General features: G+C 49.9%; 1 protein-coding gene across 10 annotated transcripts in view; it reads left to right on the top strand.

The window, feature by feature from the left end:
• HERC1 (HECT and RLD domain containing E3 ubiquitin protein ligase family member 1) overlaps window positions 1-15,708 on the top strand; it is a 3,379,312-nt gene that overhangs the window by 2,333,864 nt on the left and 1,029,740 nt on the right. For all 10 annotated transcript variants that reach the window (XM_069624399.1, XM_069624403.1, XM_069624396.1 and 7 more), the window contains exon 49: window positions 3,068-3,338. In XM_069624399.1, coding sequence (XP_069480500.1) covers window positions 3,068-3,338 — 271 coding nt within the window. The remainder of the gene's footprint in view (window positions 1-3,067; window positions 3,339-15,708) is intronic.

Below are 15,708 nucleotides of genomic sequence, written 5' to 3'. Positions count from 1 at the left end.
CCCATCATTTTTCTTTTTCTTCCTTCATTGCCTGCTTTGGGGCAATGAGTCGCTTTTCTCTTTATTTCTTAAACTTGAACTTGCCTGCCTTGCCCAATAAGCAGGAAATGTTTTTTCTTAGTCTTCCTTCGTCTTTGGTTGGATATGGGCCTTAGTGTCCCTTCCCATAGTCAAATATTCCTTCACCATCTCTTGTGCTTTGGCCAGATTCTGGATTTCCCAGCATGCAACAAATGATTTGAAATCTTGATTCAAGCTCACTGTTAGCCTTTGGCGGAGTGTTGGGCTCAGTTTCTCAATATGCTATAAAATGTTTTTTCTCTTTGTGTCCTCATTCCAATTTGACTGGTTATTAAAGGTTTTTCCCTGCATGTTCCAGAATGATACAACTTCTATGTCCGTGTTCTCATTATATTTTGGCTAGTGTCACACAGCAAATGATCTAAAACGTACTCAACGTTTCAATGTGCAAGTTTGTTTGTGGAGAATACACTACGGCGGGAGTACAAACCAAAGATGGGCGAGGATGCAAGGTAAACTAAGTCGGTGCATGTGAGGTTCACGAAATTACTGTCTTTAGCAGGATTCTTTAACTGGCATCTTATAAAGTTCCACAAAAGTTAATATTTCGATTGGATGTTCTCAACAAAGCAAACAGAAAGATCACTCAGTTTCTTGGTTTCACAGCTCCTGGAACCCTTTTCCACTTGAGACGATGAGCATTGGTTTTTCTCAGCGACAAATGACCAGTGATTTCTTCCTAATGGTTTCCTCTTTGATTTTTTTTCTGGCTGTCGTCATTGTAGCCCTCCGTCAACTGCAGTCAGACACAACGCTTCGTACCTGCTCTGTCTTGTGCCAGAAAGCATTCTTTATTCTCCTTGGTGGGCTTGCCAATCTCACAAGCTACAGAATATGGCTCCCTTGTCCACCCACCACCTACTGCCACTTCCCTCCTCCTAGCTTTGGTTGCCTTGCTGTCTCCCTCTTCCAGCTCCTTCTTTTTTCCTTTCTCCTTGTATCTCCACATTCTGGTTTTGTCCTTCTATGCCTTCTGTCTCACTCTTATCTCTCCTCCTTCCCTTCTCCCTCTCAAGTCTCTACCTTCTCATGCATCCTTTCTTCCACCTCCTACTTTGCCTTTGCTCTGCCACTTCATCTACAAACACCTATACCACTGCTATGAACCAACCCCATGTTATTATCTTCACTTCTTGCTTAAGTGATTGCTTATTTGCCAAAGTTGGTTACCTGTGCAGGCTCAAGGATTGGTGATGTTTGGGTCCCACCCCATTTAGGTCATAGTGCAATGATTTGGTCATCAGCCCACTGTGCCCGGGACTTGAGATTGACCATGTCAATAGGGGGCAATGTCACCTCTCAAGCTTCAGATAGGCACTCCACCAGGGCCACATCACAGCCAGATCTACTCCAGAGGTGGTGTGGGGGAGGAAGGACCCCGTCCCAGACTCTCCTGTATGCGTGGAACCTGATATGTACATTGGTGCCCCTGTCTCTTCCCCGATTCCAATCAGACGCTGTCCTGGCCAGGTCTCTTTTTCTACTCTTTCAGATGGTTCCCAAGAAACTACATCGACCAGCATGCACCAGACATTGCAGATCTCTGATGGCGCTAATGGGCTCCAGTAAGCAGCGACATGCAGAGAAAGACTTTGGGCCCAGTGCACAAGAACCAGTCTGGAACAGGAGAAGTGGACTGCTTACCAAAATGAAAATGGACTAGGCCTCCATATTCCAGGGTCGAATGGAAGACCACCTACCCCACAAATCCCCGACTCACTACATGAGAGTGGTGGAGCAGCGCAGCAGAGCTAGAAGCAGCAGAGAGCTGCCAAGCACTAGACAGACCAGGGTACTGTAGAGGTCTGTGCACCTTTAAGGGAGAGACTGGGTTTCTGGCGGGAAGAGGGAACAAGAAAAGGGAGGAGCGGCAGTTCCTGTCAGAGTTTGACTAAAGAAGACGTATGCTCCATTACTCTGGTGTCACGTCCCTCTTTTGTGTGAGTGCAATATTCCAAAAATCTGTGTGGACAAAGAGAAAAGTTGATGTTTTTTTTGTTGCATGAACCACAGATCCGGCTTGTGGGTTTGAGCTGGGTCCACGGGCTTGTGCCAGGTCTCGGACCAGGCTTAAACCCACAGATTGGTCTCCATCCTTCTGACAATGTCCCTGGACCTAGTTGTAACTTGGAGATATTCTATTGTCACTGGGGCATGGCCAAATGCTAAGCTGTGAGTAAACTGGACATGGCCCCTTGAGGAGGCTTGTCGGAACAATGGGGCGTGTATAGTGGGGTTTTGCTACGTGCAAAATGAAAACTGTGCATGGCCACAACCGGGGGTGGTGCCTGGCGGATGACCAGGGTGCCTGGGACATTCTGAAGACTGACTATGCTCACTTTTCATTTCAGGTCCAGCATATTAGGAAGCCCAAATGGACTGTAAAACCTGTTTCTATATCAAAAAATATCAATGAGCCCAATGTGTGATGCCATGAGCAGTGCATAGCGGTTGCAGAGTTTTGGTTGCTTAAAGGACAATTAATGATGAGTTAGTGCGGACCTGTTGTTTTACGCTGCAACCTTAACATCCAATTAACACAAGTATTTGTGCGTGTTTTTATAATATGTATATTTATAAAAATGTGTATAGAGTTTGCCAATAGACATCAAATGGTTTCCTAGCAATTTGAACAATGCAAAAGGTCCTACTGGATGGTTAATGCACTTTCACATTCTTTCGTTATCTAGTCTTACTTTATCCTAGTCCAAGCTCATGTTCATTTTGCTCACCATCCAGCAACATAATTGCTATGTGATGCATACTTTTTTTTAAATGTGGACATACTACCGTGCACCTATAACAGGAATGTTTATTGGAAATCATGCTCTTTATTTATCTATTTGCTACTTCTAGTTCTAGTTATTTGTAGCATGTTTTGGTGCCACTATTAAATGCCAAATTCATTGCAATAATGCATGTACAATGTTTGTCTGAATACATATTTTGACTAGCAATACTTTTTTGCCTTTCTATTTTTTGACAGTGGATCCAGTTGTAGTTTAGCGGCTGGTCTTGAGTCCCTTGGTTTAACGGATATAAGAACTCTGGTTCGTTTGATGTGCCTGGCTGCGGCAGGAAGAGCTGGGCTCTCGACAAGCCCTTCAGCAGTTTCCAGTGCCACAGACCGTTTGCGCGGCATACATAGCAAGACTAGCAAACCCATATCTTGTTTGGCATACCTGAGTACAGCTGTAGGTTGTTTGGCGTCGAATACCCCCAGTGCTGCAAAGCTGCTTGTACAGTTGTGTACTCAGGTAAGATTGATACCTTTTTGTATTTGTATGTATTTTTCCTTACATTTGATATAACTTTATTTAATTCCGACAGTTCATAAGAGTTACATACAAAATTCATCACATGAAACAGTCCACAATGAATAAAATAAGTAATAATAGGATACATGCTTAAGTTTAGAGTGTAAGCAATTCATTATCCACGACTCAAACATCAGTCGTCAAACCGCTGATATGCTTTCATCTCTTCCTCCATGCCTGGTATACATAATTCCCCATTCAGTGGGTCGCTAACTCACTCCCCACCTCTTCCCCGTCCCCTCCTGCCAGGCACAAATGGAAAGCCTCAATTAGTCGTCTTGTGCAAAATTGTCTAAAAAAAGGAATCGGGTATTTATTTCTGATATAAAGATATTCCGGACAAAGGAAGAAAAAGTGCACTGTGCTGAGTTGCTTGGGCTCCATTTATGCCCCAGACTGGCTAAAAGCAAAATGCCAAAATGCAGCTTTGTTTTTTAGAATTCTCATACGTTTCGGCCAGAATGTGTCTAAATAGCATTCAAAGACCGGCTTTGGCTTCCATGATGCATATGAAGTTAAGCAAGTTGAGTTTGCTAATTTCACACCAATTTCACTCACTGATCTTATCTCATACGCCTTTTTTAGTTGTGTCAAAGGTTTTTCGGGATTGAATCAGGGCAGAGCCAGTAATTTTCCCACCCCATGGAATAGAGCTTGTTTCTTATTGCCACTAACCAAGGTAAGTTTAAGCTTCCAGGCTGAGATAAGACATGTTTAACTGCTTTTCTGTAGTTGTCCAAGTTGCAACTGGTCCATAAACTAACCCATAAGAACACTATCTGGACACCGCAGATAAAACCAAGTCCCATTAAACGGGGGAATTAGGACAGTTTACAGGCAGGTACCCAGAATAGTTTTTAAAAATGTATGTTCAACCACCTGCAACATGCTGATATTACACATGCCCCAGAGGTCAGCCCCATTTAGGGCCGCCTGTCTAGTTTGGCTCTTATAAAAATCTGCTGGTTAGTGGTAACCGGGCCTGTTCCATGTTCCTGAATAAATCTCAACACAGCCCCACAGTACCTTGTCAAATTAAGTGCTGTCCTATTTACGTGGTCACTCGGAGCGCAATTGGCCGTCATTCTAACATCTAAATAATCGTGCTGAGTGAGCTGCTCAATTGGACCATCTCTGAGGTTTGTAATGAGACGTGGTTTACTCGTGGCCCTACTTTTAGTAAACACCAGTGACTGAGTTATGTTTTAGCTTTATAGTCAAACCATTTGTCTATCAGAAGTTTTCAAAAATAGTTGTGGGGTGAGGGGGGGTTAAGGGAAAGCAAGACGTCATCATCTGCAAACAGTAGAATAGGGATTTTATCATTCGCCGGAGATGGTGCATCAGTTGACTTGGCCAGCAGCGAATCAGTAACCCCATTAATAAACAAGCAGAACAAACTGGGGGCAGGGACACATCCTTGCCTCACTACCACATCAATGTTTATGTTTCCCGTTGTTTGGCCGTCCAATGCATATCTAATTACTGCCTCATTATTTGTATATAAAGATTGGATGGCTCGCAGAATACCAGACGGTATGCCACAATCTCACCATCAGCAACATTGTCAAAGGCAGCTTTGAGGTCAACACATATGGCTTAGACTTTCATGCTCCTTATCATGACAAACTTATCCAGGATCAGGTATAACCTCAGAGCCTCATCAATTGTGCTGACGTTGTGCTGGAACCCGGTCTGAAGTTGATTCAAGGCCCCCCACTTCCAGAGTCCAGGCATCCAAATGACCCAGTACTGCCTTTGCAAACAACTTGCCCCCCTGCATCAAAAAGGCAGATGGGTCAGTTGTTGGAAGGAGATCCCCTATCTCCCTTCTTGAATATGGGGACAAGTACTGCTCAGGTCCATGAATGTGGGTCTGTATTTGCAGCTAGTAAAGCATTAAAAAATGTCAACAAATAAGGAGTTCATATAGCCACTTCCTGCCTGTACCAATCAATAGGGACCATATCAGGAGCAGGCACTTTCCCCAATTTCTGTGACAAAAGTGCCACTTCCACGTCTTTAGTGGAAAGCACCAAAGGAGCAAGGTCGCTGCCAAAATGGTATCGTCAATCGCACATGGGGCCCGGTTATCATCTTTATAAAGATTTAAAAAATAGGTGAACCAGGCAGCCTCTGGAATAGCATCCAAAATTAAATGTTGGTCCCTACTTTTACCTGCCCCTACGCATAGCCAGAACCCCCCTGAAGTCTCGGTTAATGGAAGTCCGAAGGAGGCTATGACATAACTGGTCGGAGTAGCCATCCTTATTCAGCTTCCAAAATTTACGCTATACGTCTCTATCCGCAGCCAAAGCCAGTGCACCCCCACCCCATACTCCTTTAGCATGCTCAACCAATACCTTCTTTGCAACACAGAATTCGCTGTCATACCATGGGTTTTTACTCACTGCCTTCACCCTGGCAGCGGTCCGAGTCCTGCTCACACAATCTCCCAATATTTTTACCAGTGCTTCGTGGACTGATAGCATATGCTTAACATCCTTTTCCTCACTCTCGCTAAAAGCCTCAGGTAACGGGACAATGCTTGCATAAATGGCAGAAGTTTAGGCTCCAAAGCGGCTGAACACCACTTGATGGCATGTTTGACTTCACCCTTGATCTCAATCGGGACCACACACTGGTCATTAATGACCCCCCACAAACCGAACAATGACTCTAGGGGTATAAATACAACCGGATTATGGTTACATTCAAGTCTTTTCAACACTCTGAAATCCTGTAAATGTTTCAAGGATTTGATGTTGGCCAGAATGTAGTCAATCTGACAGTTTTTGAGGTCCGTACCAAAAGTTGTTCTAACGGGCCGGTCATTCATTGCTGCAAGGCTGCTTGTACAGTTGTGTACTCGGTAATATTGATACCTTTTGTATTTGTATGTATTTTTTAATTTATTTTAATCTGCATAAGGATTTGACAAAAAAACTCTGCACACAAGCACATATGGCTAAGTGGACAATCCATTGGATGGTGCTTACATTAGTAGAGGAGATGTAGGGGCAGACGCAACAATCGAGACGACGCTAATAGAAATAGCTAAGAGGGTTACAATCTTTGTAAAGTAGTACAAAATGTCATAACATGAATACATCTTCCACCTAAGAGAACCTAACCAAGTTCAATTTGAAATATATCAGTCATTGCTGTTTATTTAAATACATACATTATTTATCCAAAACTGGCGAAAATCACCATGCTGCACTAAAGAATTGGGACCAGAATACTAATAAAAATAGATTCCTACAAATATTATAAAAGTTCAGAGGTCGGTGTATACTGTGATCATTCAGTAATGATTCTCCCCAAAACTCCGACCTGGGACCCTTCCTCATGTGGCCAGGCTAAGGCAGACACTTCCTGCTTCTGATCCTGGGGGTGGTGTTCTGCGGGAGGATCACATTGGGGGAGGAAACAGGTCATCAAGACAGCGAGATACCCCTGTTCTACTTTCCCCAAAGCCCTACTCTTTTCATGGCTTATTGTCAGGTTGAAAAAGTTAAGAAAACAAATTTTGTTATTTGGGACTTCAAGTACCAGAACTCCCTTCTGGAAGAGAGATGCAGAGGAATAAAACTATAGTGGTCAGCTTATAAGCTTAGATGACCCACACATGAGGGAGACTTAGAAGCTTAATTGGCCCACTCAGGTGATATGATATGATAGGTTATTTATAACATGCTTAATACCCAGAGGTTTCTAAGCGCAGACCCGGGATCAAACCTGTGCTGCTCCCTGCCGTCTTGCTTCAAAGGCAAGCACTTTGCCCCTGAACTATCCTCCTGAGATAAGTGCAGGCTGTAGGGGAAGCTGGGGAAGCCAGAGAAGCTGGGAAAGTCAGAGAAGCAGAAGAAGAAGTGTATGCTGTGCAGTTGGTTGCAGCTAAAGGCGGGCCGGAAGGAGCAAGAAGACACCAGGACCACTGTGGGTCACGAGAGGGTCTGTGCCTCTCGTTATCCCCTGTGCAGAGGTCACGCTGCAGAAAGCGGAAAAGAGAAACGCTTCACCGTAGAAAGCACGTTGTGCCAAGTGTGCATAGCAGAAAGCCGCCATAGCAGAGAACACCAAAAGGTGTCAGGTGGCTGGGACATACCAGAGACTCCCAAAAGTGCAGGAAGCTTCAAGTTGGCATGCCAGCAGTGAGCAAAAGGACACATTCGCCAGGTTGAGAAGAGATGATGCTGCTCGAGGCCAGTGAGCACTGAGCGAAAAGCATCGTACCCGGTGAGTCCACCACTTGCGAGTGGCTGCAGAGTGCTCAGATGCTGTTCGCCTGTGCCGAGTTATTCGCGTGTGAATGAAAGCAGCATTACTATTGTATACCAAACTAACAGTAAGGAATGTAAGTGGTGCTCAGTTAAACAAAGTAACTTCTGATATTCATTTTGTGAGTTTTTGGAATTCCCAACAACGCAGTGGGCGGAACCGCCTTAAGAGCTGAGGTGTGCAAGCATTCCCCAAGCCGATGAACAGTAGAGCCTGGGCAATTGAAACATAACAACTATTGCCAGAGGCCAGAGTGAAAAATTAAGAATCCCAAAGGTTGTAAAATTAATTGTTTGTTTTGGGAAAATTATACCCGATTTTAAATTCACATTGCCAAGGCAAAAGCAGGAAAATACTTTATCCTGACCACTATGAGAAGGGAACGGAAGACAGAAAGCAGGCTGCCCTTCTGGAATATGCTATCCAGAGGGAGATGACCATTGTTTGCAGAAAAGTCCTAATGTGGATCAACGTGAGTGTTTTATTCCCTGAAAGCTGCTAACATTTCAGTACCAAAGAAGACTATTCAAGCTGTTGTTGTTCTAAAATTAAAGACACCATTGTAGCATTTTTCTATATTTGTTGATGAAGTAGACTGGCAGGTGAGTATACCCGTAGGGCAAGAAGTGATTGTCCAAGAATAAACCTGGTTAAAGGGTACGCCAGGCAGTAGAAGGTGCAAGTGCTGAAGAGTGATACTATTGGAGAACAACACATTGAGTTGTTATATTTGGGGAAGAATTGTGATGTTGGTTGAAGAAAAGTTTAAGTTCTTTCTACAGTTGAAAGTGTGCTGAACCATCCTGACCAAACTAGTTGTCACTACAAATGTGGATAGTTCTTATTCCAGGAGTGAGAGCTTGTGACGTAGTGGAACTTTGTGGATTTGAGTACAATAATTTAAGAACTATCTTGGAACTGTGTGTTAAACCGGATTCCCTTGTTTGTCCTTTGACCTGTGGAGAAAACACTTATTTAGATCTGGGGAAGGGAAGTCCACCCAGACCAGAAACTGAGACATTGACTATATTGCGTAGCAGGTCATATGTTAAATACTTGTGTTGAATGTTATTTATTTTACTGTTCATTTATAACGCACGTTCTAAACCCTTGGGGGTCTTGCTCCCCAACCTCCTGGATCTCTTGCTCCCCAACCTCCTGGATCTCTTGCTCCCCAACCTCCTGGATCTCTTGCTCCCCAACCTCCTGGATCTCTTGCTCCCCAGCCTCCTGGATCTCTTGCTCCCCAGCCTCCTGGATCTCTTGCTCCCCAGCCTCCTGGATCTCTTGCTCCCCCAGCCTCCCGGGCCGGTTGCTCCCTCAGCCTCCCGGGCCGGTTGCTCCCTCAGCCTCCCGGGCCGGTTGCTCCCTCAGCCTCCCGGGCCGGTTGCTCCCTCAGCCTCCCGGGCCGGTTGCTCCCTCAGCCTCCCGGTCCGGTTGCTCCCTCAGCCTCCCGGTCCGGTTGCTCCCTCAGCCTCCCGGTCCGGTTGCTCCCTCAGCCTCCCGGTCCGGTTGCTCCCTCAGCCTCCCGGTCCGGTTGCTCCCTCAGCCTCCCGGTCCGGTTGCTCCCTCAGCCTCCCGGTCCGGTTGCTCCCTCAGCCTCCCGGTCCGGTTGCTCCCTCAGCCTCCCGGTCCGGTTGCTCCCTCAGCCTCCCGGGGTCTCTGGCGGCCCGGGCTCCCGGGGTCTCTGGCGGCCCGGGCTCCCGGGGTCTCTGGCGGCCCGGGCTCCCTGGCTTCCCCGGGCCCCACTCCCCTGGCTCTCTCGCTTCCCCCGGCCCCACTCCCCTGGCTCTCTCGCTTCCCCCGGCCCCACTCCCCTGGCTCTCTTGTCCCCCTATCTCTCGTGTCTCCCTGACTCTTGCACCCCCTTCGGCCCCCCTCATTCCCCTCTGTCCCTCTTGCGCTCTCTCGCTTCCCCCAGACCCTCTGGCTCTCTCTCGCTTCCCCAGCACTCCCCCTGGCTCTCTCTCCCTTCCCCAGCACTCCCCCTGGCTCTCTCTCCCTTCCCCAGCACTCCCCCTGGCTCTCTCTCGCTTCCCCTGGCCCCACTCCCCTGGCTCTCTCGCTTCCCCCGACCCCACTCCCCTGGCTCTCTCGCTTCCCCCAGCCCCACACCCCTGGCTCTCTTGTCCCCCTATCTCTCGTGCCTCCCTGACTCTTGCACCCCCTTTGGCCCCCCTCATTCCCCTCTGTCCCTCTCGCTCTCTCTCGCTTCCCCCGACCCTCTGGCTCTCTCTCGCTTCCCCAGCACTCCCCCTGGCTCTCTCTCGCTTCCCCAGCACTCCCCCTGGCTCTCTCTCGCTTCCCCAGCACTCCTGCTGGCTCTCTCTCCCTTCCCCTGCACTCCTGCTGGCTCTCTCTCCCTTCCCCTGCACTCCTGCTGGCTCTCTCTCCCTTCCCCTGCACTCCTGCTGGCTCTCTCTCGTTTCCCCTGCACTCTACCTGGCGCTCTCGCTTCCCTTGGCCCCATTACCCTGGCTCTCTCGCTTCCCTTGGCCCCACTACCCTGGCCCTCCCCCCGGTCCACTACCTTGGCTCTCTTGTCCCCCTATCTCTCGTGCCCCCTCGCGCCCCCCCCTTACTCCTGCACCCCTTCCAGCCCCCTCGGTCCCCCCTACCCCCTTGTTTCCCCCTGACTTCCCCTCCACCCCCCCACCCTCCTCGTGCCCCCCTGGCTCTCTTTCTTCCCCTGGCCCCCCTGGCTCTCTCGCACCCCCTGCTCCCCTACCCTGGCTCCCTTGTGCCCCCTGCCCTCCTACCCTGGCTATCTCGCCACCCTATCTCTCATGCCCCTTGCCTCTTTGTACCACCTGCCCCTCTTGCGCCCCGCTATCTTGCGCCCACTCGGCCACCCTTCCCCTATCGTGCCCCTGATTCTCTTGCAGCCCTTGCCCCCTCGTTCCTCCACACCCCCCTCCCCTCACATCCCCCCTCGTTCACCCACACCCCCCCTCTTTGTTCCCCCCTGCCCCCCTCTTCATTCCCCCCTGGCACTCTCGCACCCCCCTGGCTCTCTCGTGGCTTCTGGCTCTCTTGTGCTTCCCCCCTATCTCTTTTTTGCTCTCCCCCCGCCTCACTCGCACCCCATGCTCCTCTTGCACCGCCTCGCACCCTCTGCAGCCCTCACCCCCACAGGCTGTTTCACACCCTTCCTCCCCCGCCCCGGATCTCTCGCAGGCCCCCCCAGCCTCTGGCTTTCTCTCACCCTGCTTCCCCCCTGGCTATCTTTGGCCCCCCCTTGTGTCCCCTGGCTCTCTTGCGCCCCCTGCCACCCTCACGCCCCCACACACATTTCACAAGTCATTCATTCAAGTTGCCGAGAGCGGCTCTCTGCTCTTATGCCCCATCTCTAGAAAGGACTATGTAGACAGCCATCTCTTGATCTGATTTGTAGATGCTAAGAAGGGAAACACGCAAGATCGATTGTGATGTGTATAAAAATAATGTTATGAAGTGGCACAAACGGAGAGTCTCAGAAGGATTCAGAGCAAACTCCACAAATGGTCAGGTTGACACTTTTTAACTGTAGAGAAGTGTTCCACTCTTGGACCACTGTCGGTCCACCCCATTGACTTGTATGCATACCAACAGAACAAAGTAGGCTTCTTCACAATCGATGTTCAAACAGTAATGTTTGGACATTGATTGTGAAGAAGCCTATTTTGTTCTGTTGATATTACCATTTTGTAGGGCAGTGGTTAATCACAAATTCTTTCCAACTACTGTAATATATATGAGAGAGTAAGATTTTGTGAAAATATCTGTTAGACGAACATAATTGCTTTCAGTAAGGGTCTTTCTGATGGATCCCGTCTTTCTACCACGGGTAATCTTAGCTCACCCTTCCTCTATGGGGTTAATTTTTGTTTAATTGTTCACAGCCTAGATTGGTGGTCTTTTTTGATAGTTCGATAGTTTGTGTGCCCCGTGAAGTGGGGAAAATTGGGTTAAACTGAGAAAAACGTGGTTTGCTGAATATATGTATTCGGGACATTACTTCCTGCGCCAGTAAAGCCCAAAAAAGCTTCACTGACGCAGTACTGTGAGTATATTAAGATTTGCACTGTCCAGTCTGTACTTCAAGCTACTTCATGAGAGAAAGAATATGCAAAAGGAAGATTATATCCATTAGAAAAACACTCATTGAGTGTAAGAAACCTTTTCGTACCTATACAGTCCTCGTACTCTTACGTCCCGTCCCCTTTCCTCCATACTGCATGAGCGTCCCTTCCAAGGGACGGGAGACGGAACCTTTTTCACCAGAAAAAACCTTTAAATTTAGAGGCGTGCAGGGGTGCGGCCCAGGGAGCATGCGCTGCACTGACTCCACCCTCCGGCGCCACACCTCAATCCCCTTTTCTGCGTCGACGGGAACAGGCCGAATTCTCGAGCGCTCCTGGGTTTGGCTTTGGCCTTGTAATTCCACGTGCGGATACTTCTTCTCTTTGTCTTTTTATCATTCAGGTATTCGGTCCTCAGGCGTCACGCTCCTCCCCGACGCATTTCAACTTCCACAGGGTTCAGCAGGTGTCCATCCTGCAACGGGCTCTTCCCAACTTCAGATCCCCATGCCCTCTTCCTACTTTGCCTTGGCCCAGACCACGGTTGGCAAGCTTGTACAGCGTGTGGCTCGCTGTCCTCGAAAGCGCTGAACAACAGACTAGCAAGGTGGAGGGAGCTCTTCCAGAAGTCGCCTCAAGAGGACCTCAAGAACTTCGTGAAACATCGAGCCAAGCCCAAGGTAGGGCCGATATTTTCCATCGCACCCCACAAAGGAGACTCCTTCCCAGGGACTCTCCTACGCGGGAGTGACTGGTCAGGTCCTTATACCAGCACGTGCACCGAAGCTGCTGCATCTACCGGTCTTCGGGCCAAAGGATCCTTGGATCCTCCCGGTGGTAGTGTGAGGGAACGGAAGGTTCTTGTACCGGATTGTCATCCGAGGAGCTCCGCCCTTGTACCGGCAATATGGCCGAGGGGCTATGCCCTAGTACCGGCAATACATCTGAGGGGGCGCCTAAACGCAGCTCTACCAACCCCCGAGTCGAGGATCTCACACCTACCGGGCCTAGGCCCGGTGAGCAGGGTAGGCCTCATGATCCACACACAAGGGTCTTGGAGGAGACTGTGCCCAGCGGCCGAGCAACAGGTCGCAGGCACGTGGCAGGCAGCTCAACAAGATGACCGTCTGACGCCATTCCAGGAATTCCGCAAAGAACGAGTGTCAAAGTTGGACTGGCCACAACCAGGTACATGGCCTACAGCATATCCCTCTTTTGCACAGGGCAGCTTCCCACTGCGTCCATATGGCCAGGGGACACAGCGGCTCCAGCAACTCCCAGCTACCCCGTCAGCACCCCCTGCCACCTCTTCGGCCACTGAAGGGGGGGTTCTTCAAGAGGTTCCTCGGCCCCATGAAGTCCCCTCGGATGGGGGGTTATCCTCAAGGACGCCATCAGGTAAGTCCTCGTTGCAGTGCTAGCAGCACCACAAGCGCCTCCTCCAGCGCCCCAGACCCCGACGCAGCCGCTGTCGCCAGCTCCCTCAGGCAGCTCTGTACCAGCCTCCGGCCACGGTCCCTGTACCCTGGCCTCCGGCGCCAACTACTCCTCCTCCTCCACATGATCCTCCTGATCCACTAGTTTCAGATGAGAAGGAGGATCCGGATACGCCATCGTCGGCCAAGGCCTTCCACAAACGTCTTGCAGGTCTGGCGGAGTGTCTGGGCCTACGCCAACCCGAGGTCAAGCAGCCGCCAGAGGGGGTTCTGGCTGAAGTCCTCCCACAACGCCCCTCTGCCAAAATGGGGATTCCACTGCAAACCGATGTAGTCTCCCTGGCCAAGAAGGGTTGGCTGAAGCCCCACTCGGCCCAGCCGGTCAATCAACGCCTGGATGCCAAGTACAGGCAGATGGAGGGGGAAACACTGTTGCCCCATCCTCAGCCACACTCCTCGGTGATCGCTGCGGCATCACTTTACTCCAAGCCTGTCGTCCTTGGCCGCCTCCTCTGTGGCGCTGCTAGGCAAGGAGGAGAAGATCTTGGAGGCGTACGGGAAGAAGCTCTATTCCAGCGCGTCCTTGCATCTTCGTCAGGCCAAAGCTGATGCCATGCTAGCTTCCGCCAACTAAAGGTTATGGCATGAAATTGCTGACTCCCGGAACTCCCTACTCAGAGCCAATCACGCTTTAAGGCGGGGCTGGCCGAGGCCAAGCTGGTGGCGCATGACCTCATGGAATCCACTGTGGCCCATATATATATATTTCTGATGTTTGTTAATCTGCTTAGAATCACATGCTGTGCATAGGTCCGACATCCAGTGGTCACTGCGGAGTATTGCATTTTGTTTTTCGTAGTCGAAAAGGGGACGTCGACAAGGCGTGTCTGTAACACTATCCCTATAGTGACGTGCGTTGTACCCACAATCCCTCACGCGTCGAGGTCCCTCAGATTGTTTTTTTCCGCCCAGCTTCTGGTCGCCTTACGCGGAGCTCCTAGAGAGACATTGCTAATACTTACTACGGACCTCGGTCCTTAATTATACTTATATTGTTAAAGATCCCTCCCCGCGACGTTAGCTGTGAAGCTGTTTCTCCGCCGAGCAAGTTTTCGACGGAGGGGAAGAGGTGGAGGAGATCCTTCGGCGCTGCCGAACACGTGGCCTGGCCTCGCCGGCCAACATACAGTAGGGAGAGTGGGGGTTCGAACTTTTATCTTCTCTTTGAGAATGTCTTTCTTTCTCCCCTATCTTTCCCTTGGGGTTGTTATCACCAGTTATTATTGCCTCAGCTATGGAGAGGACACCTTTTAAGTTTTGCCCACGTTGTAGGGGCAAATACACTTGGAAGGATAAACACAAGCTCTGTAATCGTTGCTTGCCCCTCGATCATAAAGAGGACAGCTGCGCGGCCTGTAAGCTCTTGAAACCAAGAACTCTTAAACAACGGAAAGTTAAGAGGTGGGCGGACTACGCTATGTCGAAGTCAGTTTCCTCACCCGCCGCCGCTGTTACAGAAAGTGACGAGGAGGGTGATAACTCGACGTCCGTCACGGAAGTCATTAACCCCCAGAAGGAGCGCTCGCGCTCCTCGACGTCCGTCCCCGGCCCCGACGGGCTCGGCTCACGCCCTGCTTATGGGGATGAACACCCCGGCGACAAGGACGCACATAGACCCCATAAGACTAAACACACAACCCACGGCTCTTCTTCGTCGAGGACGAAGGATCCATCAGCGCCGAAGGGGGCGCAGGGCACTCCGGCATCTACTTCAGACCGTAAAGGTCTCAAGCCCCACCCGCAAACGCAGCCGCGACCAGCGATTGGGCTTTCATCAAACACGGGCGCTACCTCAAAATCATCCGACGTAACGCTCCATAGAGCGGCCGTCGAGGAACAACGCGCAACGCAGGCAACGTCGACACCAGAGCCCTCGACTGACAAACTCGTTGTCGAGAGCCTGGCGAGAATTGTTTCCGAAGACAAACATACGCGGACGACGAAACAAACGTCGAATACCGCGCCGAAAAAGCACAAAAGTAGCCAGGAACAGCCCCCTTCATCTAAGGGCACTTCTGAGCTACCGGAGGGCTTTTCAGAGGGAGACGGAAACCTCTCCTTGACGTTGTGGGAGCGTTCTAAGCGTTTTGAAGCTGAAAACACTGATTTCCCCCCTCTAGACTATTCAGGGGTACCCCATGAGACCCTTGAAAGACTCCATTCTTGAATGGAGAAAATGGAAAGGTTTTTGGGAAGCCAAGACCCACCCACACACAAAAGACAGAGAATGGCCCCAGGATGACCCTACGGTCAAGATTCCTAGGCTGTTTCCCCCTTCCACAGACGTATATGACCTCACTGAAGAGGAGCAATACCTCCAGGAAGATGAGGAGTGTTTGGGTGGAGAGGAAGAACATGAGGAAGAGGGGTTCGAAGAAGACCCTTACACTACTGCAGGAGCTTTTGAAGAAGATACAGCTACCTCGCAGCCCTGGCAATCCCCATCAGTGCAGCCTTGGCAATCCCCAT

This window comes from Ambystoma mexicanum, chromosome 11 (genome assembly GCF_040938575.1).
Source record: "Ambystoma mexicanum isolate Mex_15411 chromosome 11, UKY_AmexF1_1, whole genome shotgun sequence".
NCBI lineage: Eukaryota > Metazoa > Chordata > Amphibia > Caudata > Ambystomatidae > Ambystoma > Ambystoma mexicanum.
Note: the sequence above shows the minus strand (reverse complement) of the source record. Positions and strands in the feature narration are given on the sequence as shown.